General features: G+C 58.0%; 1 protein-coding gene across 1 annotated transcript in view; it reads right to left on the reverse strand.

Moving 5' to 3' along the window:
* Nucleotides 1-2,863: 2,863 nt before the first annotated feature.
* Nucleotides 2,864-12,187, reverse strand: part of ROR2 (receptor tyrosine kinase like orphan receptor 2) — a 197,281-nt gene continuing 187,957 nt past the window's right edge. The window contains exons 6-9 of the mRNA XM_047097336.1: nt 11,058-11,372; nt 9,277-9,522; nt 5,856-6,058; nt 2,864-4,306 (exon numbers count right to left, since the gene is read on the reverse strand). Of these exons, the coding sequence (XP_046953292.1) occupies nt 2,864-4,306; nt 5,856-6,058; nt 9,277-9,522; nt 11,058-11,372 (2,207 nt within the window). The remainder of the gene's footprint in view (nt 4,307-5,855; nt 6,059-9,276; nt 9,523-11,057; nt 11,373-12,187) is intronic.

Consider the following 12,187-nt stretch of genomic DNA (forward strand, 5'->3'; position numbering starts at 1 on the left):
ACCCCCCCAAAAAAGGTTTAAATGTTCCTGTAAGAATCCCACACAGAACTGATATCTGTGTAAGATCCGTTTCAAACAAAGGTGTAAAAGCACCAAGTCCCCCCACGTAGGTACCGACGCCGAATTTCCGAGGAGGAACCGAATGTCAAGGGAGCCTATTTAAAAAATGTTTCCGTGTTGAGGGAAGCAAGAGGTGTTCTTGATTTAGAGGGGGGGCTACCGTATACGGTGGCGTTTGGTCCAACCCTCTAAAATTAGTACAGAAAAATCAGCCATCGCTCTGACACGCTGTTCCAACAAAGGCCGTTCGTCAAAAAAACAGAAGAACTGAAAAAGCTATTTGGGGCTTTGCACGGCTTGACGAAACCAATCACACGTACACGAGTTACTCAGCAGCTGCGGCCGTCTCCCGCCGTGGGATGGACGGGGACGGGCGTGCGGCCCGCGCACGGCGCGCGGGACGTTTATCTGAATCCTGCAACTTGGCTCTAACGTCAGCGGTTCCAGAACCTCCCCGCCAAGTACCTGTTTGTTGTCCAGCGGACTCCAGAAACTCAGTCACCTTCCTCAGGATGTAAGAGGCTTTACAGTTAGAGCCGTAACAAAAGAGGCTGTGTTTACCCAACAAGCAAAATCCCCCAATTCAAAGCCTCTCCCGCTCCACAAAAAAAAGCCCTGCCAACTTTTCTGCAGAGCCTCTGCTGGGGGCTTCAAGGCGTTGGCGGCCTGGGCCGCTGTCCCCGGCTGGGCACCGAGGGCTGGGGAGCCGAGGCGGCAGCTGCTGCCCGCCTGTGCCCGCGGCCAGGTGACAGTTCCCATTTTCCACTCTCAGGTGTCAACCCAACGGTTAAACCATCAGGTCAATGGAAACGGGAAGCAGCCCTATCCGATCCTGAGTTCTTTTCCTCCGCGCCTCAGACCACACTCGCCAGGAGCAGGGGGCTCCGGGGGGGGGGGGGGGCCCGGGGGCGGGGGTGGTGTCCCAGTCCCAACCGCCCAAGCATGCCGCTTCCTCTGCCAAGCAGGGAGGCCCTCCGGTTTCAGGATACACATTCCGACATCCTAGTTCGTGTGTCAGCAGCATTCTGCCGAAGCAGCGGGTGAGGGCTGCACACGACGGCCCTGAAGCTCAAGATGACCTCAGGGGCCGCACCATCACGTGGTCCGGTCCGTGGCTCCGTGGCTCGCCCCCCTTCCGGCCGCTTGTACAGGCAACATCTTGGTCCCATCCAGACCCGCCGGGGAGCAGAGAGGGCGGTTCTCCAGCACACGTGATGCAAATTCCCCGCTGAGCCTCGCCGGCCCCAGTGCCACGGACCCACTGCCACCAGCTCCGACGGCCTCCTCCCAGGCTGGCACTGGGGCCAGGCTGCCTGCCGGTCCCCCCGCAGCTGTGCTGCTACGGTGGCCCCTCTCCCGACCGGAAGCCCTGGAACCACCCCGGGGGGGGGGGCCGGTTCATTCGGGCTGAACTGCCCAGCGAGCAGAGGCACAGGCGGCCCTGGGCGGTGGTGCAGGCAGCCCATTCCCAACTCACCGCCGCGCCCCCACCCCCGCCCTGCTCCAGGGCCCCGGGAAGTGCCGGGCTCCAGGTCCCCAGCTGTCAGGGGCCATGGGACCTCAGGAGGAGACAGGCTAAAACCCCAGACCAACTTCACGTCATCGGCCAGGAAATCACCTCCGAGAGACCCTAGCAGAAGAGCGACGGCATGGGTTTGCATCTGTCACGTGGCAACGTAAGTCCACACGCGGACGGAGTTGCCGGTCCTGGACGAGATCCCCCCCCACCCCGAACCCCGACCCACGGCAAGCACTCAGCCCCAGGCATCGCCGTGGGGTCACGCGGCACCTCCACTGCCCCACGTCCTCGCAACCCGCAGAGAGCCGACCAAAAGTTCTGTTTCGCTTTATTGGATACGCCAGGTATGGGAGTTACAAGTGAGAGCCACCGGGATGCGGGGGTGGCGCTGTCCCGCCAGCTCGGACATGAGCGGACCTCGCCTCCACGTGGCAGGAGCGCAAGCAAACGAGCGCACGAGCAAGATCCGGTGGCATCGCCGCGCGGGTGGCGCGAACGGTTAAATAACTAAAGCGCACGATACGTCAAGGGAAATGGTGCAGAAACCACACATAAGTTACAGTTTTCGGGCCCGTACATGATTCTCAAGACACAAAAGAACAACACCGTGCTCTGTACGACGTCGCTCCTCGCGTTTCCAAACCCAAGAAACGCTTTCCAGAAAAGTGGGCAAGATACACATGCGGGAGAATTCAAACCATTTCACAAAGATACAAAATCCCATCGGTGGGTTTCTCTTTTTTTAAGGCACATTTTCATTGAAGGCACACAGAACTCCCACTGCAGGAGCCCCGGGCTCGTGGGACGCTGGTCGGTGGCAGCATCCTGGGTGGCTGAAGGGGGAGACCGACCTTGGCGGGGGGCGGCGGGGAGAAGGCAGGCCTCCCCCGTCCTCACACAGGCCAGCCGCCGGGAATCTCAAAGCCCGAGGTCGCGCCTCGCCGCCCACCGGGGCCTGTTTTCCCAAAGTTTCATCACATTCCATCCATATGCCAACGTGGAGGGAAGATGCCACCTACGTTCCTGCCGAGCACGGGCAGAGAGCACCGCCGGTCTGACCTCAGGGAATGCGGGCCGTGCAGGTGGGTGCCACCCATTTTCCCGGGCCCCCGCCCCCGCCCGGCTGGGTGCCACGAGCACCCACACCCTCCAACCACGAGTGGCCACCGCGGCAGCTCTGTGCACAAGAGGACGACGGAGGAACAGATTTCGCACGGTGACACCGCAAACCAGCCCGGTGGGGGTTGCCCAAGCCTCCCCGGGTGCCCGGCGGCCCCGTGCCCCTCAAGCCTCCAGCTGGCCCTCGGCCTCATCCATCTGCAGAGTGTCATTGTCCCCCAGCAGCTCGGTCTCCGGGACAGAGCCGTCCTCCTCCTCGGCTTCCTGCACAGGGCTCTGGGCCGCGTCCTCCGGGGTGTTCTGTGCGTCCTCGGTGGCCTCGGAGAGCAGGGCCGCCCTGTCCGCCATGGACGTGTTGGAGGGCGCGGTGGTGACGTAGCCCGTGCTGGTGGAGCCGCTGCCGCTGTGGTGGGAGCCAGGCTTGGGGACCACCTGGGCGGGCACCTGCTGCGGGGCCATCTGCATCGGGATCTGGACCGGGTAGAAGTTGGGCAGGTAGGCCCCATAGGCTGGCACGGGCTGGTACCCGTTGACGGGGATGTAGAGCTGGGGAGGGGGCACCATGGGCCTGATCTGGCCCTTCATGGGCATGAACGGGGGCTGCGGGAAGGGCTGGGCCTTCGGCTTGGGCCCCCCGTAGCGGGCGTTGCTGACGTTGCTGACCGGGCTGGTGCTCAGGGAGCTGGTCTGCGTGGCATTGCTGGCCCCCGAGGTCTGCGCCGAGCTGTTGTAGGCGGACAGGTTGCCCCAGGCCCGGAGCCGGCCGTGGATGTCCTTGAAGCGGGGCCGCCGGCTGGGGAACTCGTTCCAGCACTCGAGCATCAGGGCGTACACCCAGGCCGGGCAGTCGTCGGGGCAAGGCAGCACCTGCCGGCTGCGTATCATCTCCACCACGTCCTGGTTGGCGTGCCCGCAGTAGGGCTGCAGGCCGTAGCTGAAGACCTCCCACAGGACCACGCCGTAGGACCAGATGTCCGAGTCCACGGAGAACTTGCCGTACACGATGGCCTCGGGAGACATCCAGCGGACGGGCAGGAGCGCGCTCCCCATCAGCTTGTAGTAGTCGGCCGAATACACTTCGCGGAACAGCCCCAGGTCCGAGATCTTCACGCTCAGCTTGTCGTACACGAGCACGTTGCGGGTGGCCAGGTCCTTGTGGACCACGTGGTGGCTGGACAGGTACTCCATGCCCGAGGCGATCTGCGCCGCGACGTGCACGAAGTCGGGGGGCTCCAGGGTGGACTTCACCGTGCGGTCGTCGTCGGTGCTGCCCACGTCCGAGTGTGGCGAGCGCATGACCAGGAACTCGTGGAGGTCCCCGTGCGAGCAGTAGCTGAACACCATGCTGAGCGGCTGGTCCTTGGTCACCACGCCCAGCAGGCACACGATGTTGGGGTGCTGCAGCCGCGCCCGCAGCATGGCCTCGTGCCGGAACTCCTCCCGGAGCGGCCCCTCCGCTTTGTCCTTCAGCGTTTTGATGGCCACGGCCTGGCTCTGCTCCCCCGGCGTCGGGCCGAACAGGTGGCCTTTGTAGACCTTCCCGAACCGGTCCTCCCCGAGCTCCTCCATGAACCTCACCGAGGACAGGCTGATCTCCTTGAGCTTGGCCTGCCGAGGAGAAGAGGCCCAGTGAAACACAGGAGGGGGACGAGCGGAGCAGCTGGGAACGGGGGCGGGGGGGGGTGGGAAGGCTTGGGGGCAGTCCCAGCAAAGCCCCCCGGCCCTGCCCACCACTCTCTGCTCTTCAACACGCTCTGAAGCCGTGAGGCTGCCTGAAAACCGTGAACGGCTCCCAAGCAGCCTGCAGATGACGTCCCCCCAAATACTCCGGGGACGCCGTCGCAGTGCGCGTGCACCTGTTCACACTCGAGCGCACACCGCGCCCCCCCCCCCCCCGGAGCCAAGCTGGGCTCCACTGTCCCGGGGGCACCCCTGGACTCTCCCAGCCGCGCCCCCACCCGGGCCTTCCCTGCTGCTCTGGAAATGTGCCCGCCCTCAAACGAGGTTCTGCGACTCCTCACCATCCACCCCCAGAGCCCCCCAGCAAACACACAGTGACTGCCGGCTACACAGCTGAACGAGTCCACTCTACCTCCTTCAGAGCCCAGACGGGAATGAGCTCTCCCCCCCATGCCTGCAAGTAACAGAAACGTCCCCTCACGTAAGGCAGGCGGGTGATGACTTTCTCGTGTGCTGTATTTTGGGGTGCTCTCGCTGTCCTAGGAGCTCTCGGGGAGGGGGGTGGCCTTCAGCAGCGCTCTGTCCTACCCCCACTAGGAGTCTGCTGCGACCCAACTCCACACGGACCAGAAAACACACCCCAGCCCCTTGGAAGAGCCAGCCTGGCCCTCGGGTCGTGGGCCGATCCAAACCCTTTTCCTTTTGTTCTCCTGTGGGGAGCGCGGAAGCCCTGCAGGTTCAGGACCAGGATGGCTCCCTCGGGCTCCCTCGTTAGCGCGCAGGTCTAGGCGGAGGGGGGAGCCGTAGACGGTGGGGCGGCCGATCCCAAACATGCCTACAGCTTACTTCCTAAGCACACGAATGTCCTGATATGTCTTAGAGAACATACAGCAAAATCAAGGGCGGTTTAAAATAGTTACGTGTCAGGGTGCCCGGGGGGCTCAGTTGGCTGGGTGTCAGACCCCCCCCGCCCCGGGTTTTGGCACAGAGCATGATCCCAAGGTCGTGGGATCGAGTCCCGCATTGGGCTTTATGCTGAGTGTGGAGCCTGCTTGAGATTCCCTCTCCCTCTCCCCTCTCCCCAGCTTGTGCTCTCGCGCTCTTAAAATATAAAAAATAAAATAACAAAATAAAACAAAATAAAGGAAAAAGAAAAGAAAGTAAAATGAAAATTAAAAAGTAAAAAGAAAAGAAAGTAAAAACAAAGAAAGTAAAGAGAAAAGAAAGTAAAAAGAAAAATAAAACAAAAGAAAATAAAAATAAAATAAAGTAAAATAAAAATAAAACAAAACAAATTAAAAGTCAAAATAAAGTAAAAATAGAACAGAGTAGAATAAAATAGGATACAGGAGTAAGAATGGAATAGACTAGACTAGACTAGATTGGAATAGAACAGAATAGCTACGTGTTGAATTTCGAGCAAATCGAGAAGCCCAGCGATCTCCAGGTAGAGGCTACGCCTGGAGGGGCGGGAGACCTGCTTATGCTGGTTGATGAGAGGCATCTCCACGTCCTGGCTGGGAGAGGCCATCAGCTGCCGCCGCTGTGGTGTAGACGCAGAGGCCTTCTGCTTATTCCGACACATGCAGACCAGGAAGAAAAGGCACGCGATGACCAGGGGAATCGCGATGCTGGGAACCAGGATGTACAGAATTCCCATCCTGCTGCTGTCCTGGGGGCCTGTGAACAGCAAGGGTCACGAGTTTTTAAGAAATATCCCCCTTCCCACCCGACGTTCTCCACCAGCCCCCCTGCCCCCGACTCCGCTATAAGAGTCAAACACAAGTGGATACGTTTATGAGACACGATCCCAAACTGCCACCAAGGAATCAAATGGGAATGCCCAGCCAGCACAGAAGACAAGTGAACTCAAAGGGTCTTACAGGAGTAATAACCAAGGTACTGGGATGAGCAGTGACCCTTGTCTGCAACATTTGAGGATTTTCCACATTTTCTGTATAACGGACACATATTCTTTTAAGATAATAATGAAAAACGCATTTGATTTGAAGGGCACAGGCAGCCAGTGAGTTTGACCCTATACGGTATGCAACTGGGGCTCGAGCATTCTTGAAGAAAGCATGGTGGGATGTGGGAGGCCTCCATGAGGATTTACCTTTCTCGTAATGAGAAGCAACACTCTGTCTCCCTCTACAGGATTTACGGAGACGCACAGGGGGCACGCTGGACTGAAGCACTGTCCCAGACCAGGGTCTGTCTGTCCCTCCCGTCCGTCCCATGCCCCCCACCCCCACACATAAAATCAAAACTCTCCGGGCCCCACCCTCAAGGCAGATGTTCTAGAAGCCTCAGGGGCAGTGGAGATTCCGGGTCATGGTCATTTGTCATCAGGAGGGCTGGGGGAGATTCCACACGCCCCTCAGGCCAAGGTCAGTGATGTGAGCTCAGTCCAAACACCTGTGCGACCATCCATTTTTTCAAAATCACCAACAGATAACATGCTTATTAAGGACTCTAGTATTACGGGAAAGTGGGTGTTCCTAACAGCACATTCACCAAAGGCTATCCCACTGTCAACAGGTTGGTGTTCACCTGATTCTCTATGTGTATTTTAAGGTGACCCTGAAATAAACGATATTCTGCTATTTCGGCACACAGAAGCAACAATTTGACATGCTTTTTAAAAATAGAATTATCAGTAGAATTCTTTTCAAATAGAAATCATATCACCCATATTTTCCTGTTCCTGGTTTGGTGGCAGAATGACACATCTCAGACAAGGCTTCATGAGAAACAGACAGCCCTACGCATTCTTCAATGGCCGCACACAATTCCACGGTACGGATGTGGTTCGATCACCATCCAACCCCCTACTGGTAAACAAGCAGCCTGTTTCTTATTTAGCTACTAAAAGTGACACTGCAATAAATATCCTTAGCATTTCTGCCCTCTTGAGTGCAGGTATTTTTGCGATGTTAGGTATTCTTAGAATTGCCAAATCAAACGACGTACAGATTTTTAGGTTTTGGTTTATTTTTAACTACAAAAGTAATCACTGCTCGTTGTAAAAACGTCTTACATTTTAACATTTCTGTAGGCCGTGGGAAATCACCGCTAAAAGTTTGGTGTGCAGTGTTCCAAAGCTTCACCCAAAAAATGTAGGTGCCTATGTGTGCTCACACACACACCCACACACACAACCCTTTCTTCTATGAAGAAAGAGACAGAGAAGGGGAAGGAGGGAGGGATGCAGAGAGGGGAGTTGCGGGGAGGAAGAGCAAAGAAATAACACAGCTATTGCCCTACAATTTCCCTCTTTCCCTCAACAGGACACCATGGACATCCTCCCTTGCAGGAAATTGTTTTAGACAACTGTAGCATTCCACGAAGTAGCTTTACGATAATCTAACTACTGGCATTTTCATTCTTAAAGTTTATTCCTGCAGCGATCACACATTCTTGAAGGCCAGTGTTAAGGTCTGTGGTGAGAGGTGCCTGAGTGGCTCAGTCAGCCCCGTAGCTGGCTCTTGATTTCAACTCGAGTCATGATCTCACAGAGATTAAGCCCCTCGTCGAGTTCTGCTTGAGAGTCTCACTCTTCTCCCTCTGCCCCTCCCCTGCTCTCATTCTCTCGAAAGAAAGAAAGAAAGAAAGAGAAAGGAAAGGGAAGGGAAGGGAAAGGGAAAGGGAAAGAAAGGAAAGGAAAGGAAAGGAAAGGAAAGGAAAGGAAAGGAAAGGAAAAAGGAAAGGGAAAGGAAAGGAAACGAAAGGAAAGGAAAGGAAAGGAAAGGAAAGAGAACAAAAGGAAAGGAAACAAAAGGAAAGAAAATGAAAGAGAAGAAAAAGAAAGCTCTGTGCTGAGTAAAGAGTGGCAAATTTGGAACTGCCCAATTATACTTCCAGAAGGTGATGGATGCTAGTTTTCACTCCTGGTGACTGCAGGTGGAGACGTGCCCGGCCCGGGGCCAATAGGGGCACAGTGAGCCGGGTTTTGCTTCACTGTTCATCTCTCCTCATCCATGTCTTCTCAGTAACGTTCCACCAACCCACTGCCTCCAGGGTCCAAAATATGAGACTCAGAAGGCTCTTCTCTCGGGGTATCCAGGCGGATGGGAGACGGCAACACGTAAATAAATGGTTGCAACAGAGAAATAACGTTTGTAGTTTGTACCGTCTGCAGCCCTTAGTCACACTCTCTCTTCCTGTTCATAATGTAACAGAGAAATTGCAGGGAAACTGGTTACAAGACTGAAGTCCTGTTCTTCCCAACTCCGCCGAGCCCACCTACGAAAGCTGGTGCAGCGGGAGGCAAGGGGGGGGGCAGGCGGTGTTGCGCCCCTAGCGACAGACGCCAGGAAGCACCCTATCAACACAGCAAAACCTTGGATTGGGAGTAACTTGTTCTGCGAGCGTTCTGCAAGACGAGCAAACATTTCTAATAAATTTGAACTTGATCGATGAGTGAGGTCTGGCGATACGAGTCGCCGGACGTCACATGATCAGCCCCGAGCCAAGGGTTCCCGAAATTCGCTTGGGGTCACAAGCATGTTTCCGGGACGAATTACGCTTGCAAATCAAGGTTTTATCGTACTGGCACACGTTCCGTGACGATGCTCGTGGAGAGACGAGGGGCCTAACCGAGCATCCCAGCACCACACACAGGCGACAGAGGGCCCCCAAAACGTAAACAGCAGTCCACGGAGCGGTGCAATTAGGGGTGACCAGCCCACGCCTCCTCAGACCTGTCTCTAACTTACAACGTCCTAGAATGACCAGGTATTACTTCCCTAACCGCCAACGGCTTTACTTAAAACCGACAATCACGGTGGTGACGTGGGGGCGGCGGCAGCCCCACCAGCCTCCTGGCCCCACGTCACCACGAGGTCGCACACAACAGTCAACACGTTAAAAAAAAAAGAGAGAGAGAGAATACATACTACAAGGGGGTACGTCACACAGTTCCATGCGTACGTTTTTATTCTGCGTGAAGCACCAGGGGCCCTCCATCTGCCCCCCGGGGTTCCGGCAGTACGCGTGGCCCCCTCCGAGCTCGGGGAAGTCCGTGCTGCTCAGGTGGTGGCTGTGCGGGAGCTGCAGGGCCCACGGCTGGCACTGGTGCCCGGACTTGGTGGTGGTGGCCGTCCCCCGGTAATCCGTGCCGGAACCGTTGTAGCACTGATGGTCTGCGAGGGAGGAGGCGTTAGGAGGCCCGAGGGCAACGGGCAGCGGCCCACCCCCGGGGGGCAGACAGCACCCTTGTTCAACTACCTCACAAACGGAAGCCACGAAACCACCGCACCCACGTCTCCCACACTGGAAATTTCCAGACCAAAAGACTGTACGTACATGGCTTCCCAGAAAAGCGCCACTAAAAGTCATGACTTCGTAAAGCCCTGAGCCCACGAGTTAAACTGGGGGTGCATCTGGGGCGCCTGGGGGGCTCAGTCAGTTGAGCGTCCGACTTCGGCTCAGGTCATGATCTCCCGGTTTGTGGGTTCGAGCCCCGGGTCGAGCTCTGTGCGGACAGCTGGGTGCCTGGAGCCTGCTTCGGATTCTGTGTCTCCGTCTCTCTCTGCCCCTCCCCTGCCCACCCTCTCTGTCTCTCTCTCTCAAAACTAACCATTCAAAAATTTCTTCTAAAAATTGGGGGTATATCAGGGACACACAGGTGGGGAAGAAAACCCACCCGGCGTTATACCACGATCCTGAAACCACCTCTGGGACCCACCAGGAGCCCGCATTCCAGAATGAGGACGTCAACCCCAACCTCATGTTCACTTGCAGCAGAGGCAAAGCAGAAGTGAACGGGGTGGGGTTGGGGGGCGGTAAACCCCCAGGCCCACAGCCTCGGAGACCCTCTTTGCTGCCCAGCGAGGACATCACGTGCATCTCTGCAGCCCAGGAGGAGACCCAGAGAGCTCTCTGAGCCAGACCTGGGGTGTGGGCGTTGAAATACAGAGCTTGCAGGGCACGGGCACTGTTCTAAGCACTTTCTAAAGATGAGCTCACTTGATCTGCCTCCCAGCTTCGGAGGATACTGGTTCTTATCCCCGAGCAAGGGGAGGAAACTGGTATTTAAACTGTCCAAGGTCGGGGCGTCTGGGTGGCTCAGTCGGTTGAGCCTCCGACTTCCTCTCAGGTCATGATCTCACAGTTTGTGGGTTCAAGCCCCGCATCAGGCTCTGTGCTGACTGCTTGCTCAGAGCCTGGGGCCTGCCTCAGATTTGGTCTCCTTCTCTCTCTGCCCTTCCCCCGCTCACACTTTGTCTCACTCTGTTTCTCAAAAATAAATAAAATGTAAAAAAAAAAAAATTTTCAACTGTCCAAGGTCACACTTGGGGAAGCCCTACAGCCAGGATCGGGGCGTGAGCGGTGAGCCCAGGGACCAGGCTCTGAACTGCCCTTGGTGAGGAGCTCCGCCCGGCTCTGGGACCCACCCCCCCCCCCAGCCTCGCCAAAGAAGTGAATCCAGTCCCAAGCCTGCGGGGGGGGGGGGGGGGGAGAAGGTGGTCTCTTCCCTGGGTCCCCACCCCCTTCAAGGGGCAGCGCACCTGACCTGGTCAGGGCAGGGCTGAGGCGCTCGGGGATCCCAGGGCAAGTCTGCCTCCCTCGGTGCTGTCAGCCTGCGGCGGAAGGACTCCCGGTGACTGCGCCGGGCCGGTGGGGACCCCGGGGCTCTAACAGACACCCCGCCCCGCCCCGCGCCCGCCGGACTCACAGCGGCCCAGCCTCTCCGCAGGGATGCCGATGCGCATGCAGTTGGCGGCGTCCGGGCTCTCGGGCAGGGGCAGCGCCTCGCACTTGGGCAGCTGCAGCCGCATGAGGATGAGAGGGTTGGAGCGCGCGATGGTGTATTCCTGGCGGCACAGGTCGCTCTCCAGCACCTCGCACTCGTCCCGGCACAGCTCGCGGGGCTTGGGCGCCCGGGAGCGCGCGTCGCACAGCGGGAACACGAAGTGGCAGAAGGAGGGGATGGCGAACTGCGAGCACTGGTCCGACAGGTGCGTGGACGTGCCGATCATGGTGAAGGCCGCTGCGAGGGCGGGAAGACTGGCGTTAGCTGTGGGGGCCCCCGAACCCCGCCCCACCTGGCGCGCCTGGCCCCTGCTCTAGCCAGGTGTTCCCTGCCTGCCCGCCCCCGGCCCCCTCTCTCCTTCCCCGCACAGGGCCCCCCACCCTCCACGCTGTCCTGCGCACACCCGGAAAGGCGCTCACACGAGCAGGCCCCGGGACCGCGCAAGAGCCGCCCCGATCGGCACCAGACACAGAAAGGCCCTGGTCCCCACGCCTCACTTAACACAATCCAAAGGGGAACAAGGAAAACAAGGGTCTCATCCAGCTGGATGCTTTTTCCATCAAAGGAAGATCCGGATTTCCGACCCAAAAGCCACTTGCTAGGGCCCTCCTGTGACTTGTGTGGGTAGAGCAGTGACTTCTAGAGGCAGAGATTGGAAAAAAGCACAGGGACCCAGGAGGGAGCCACCATCTTCCGGCATCCCCGCCCTGTGGGCCTGCAGGCCGACGCCGCAGCCTGGGGAGGTGAGAGGGCACCCCAGAGGATGAAGGCTGTGCCGGACAGATGGACAGGCGGCCAGTCCTGTGAAATGCACCGCAGGAGGAGGAGTAAGAAGACAGTGGCGGAGGCAGAGGCGAGAGGGAGAGCCAGGAAACAGCTGGAAGGTGCTCAACGTGGGAAGGGCGGGAAGGCTTTGTGACAAAGAGAGCAGAGAGGCAGGCAGAGGCAGGGGGGTCCGGAGCCAGGATGGGCTGGTTTGCTGTTCAGAGGTAGCACACAGGACGGAGTGTGCCGGCAATGAACCTGACCCCTGGTGTGGGGAGAGGATACGG

The sequence above is a fragment of the Lynx rufus genome, unplaced genomic scaffold (assembly GCF_022079265.1).
Source record: "Lynx rufus isolate CCGP_SWC_20201006 ecotype Redwood Valley unplaced genomic scaffold, mLynRuf1.p SCAF_10, whole genome shotgun sequence".
NCBI classification, from domain to species: Eukaryota; Metazoa; Chordata; class Mammalia; order Carnivora; family Felidae; genus Lynx; species Lynx rufus.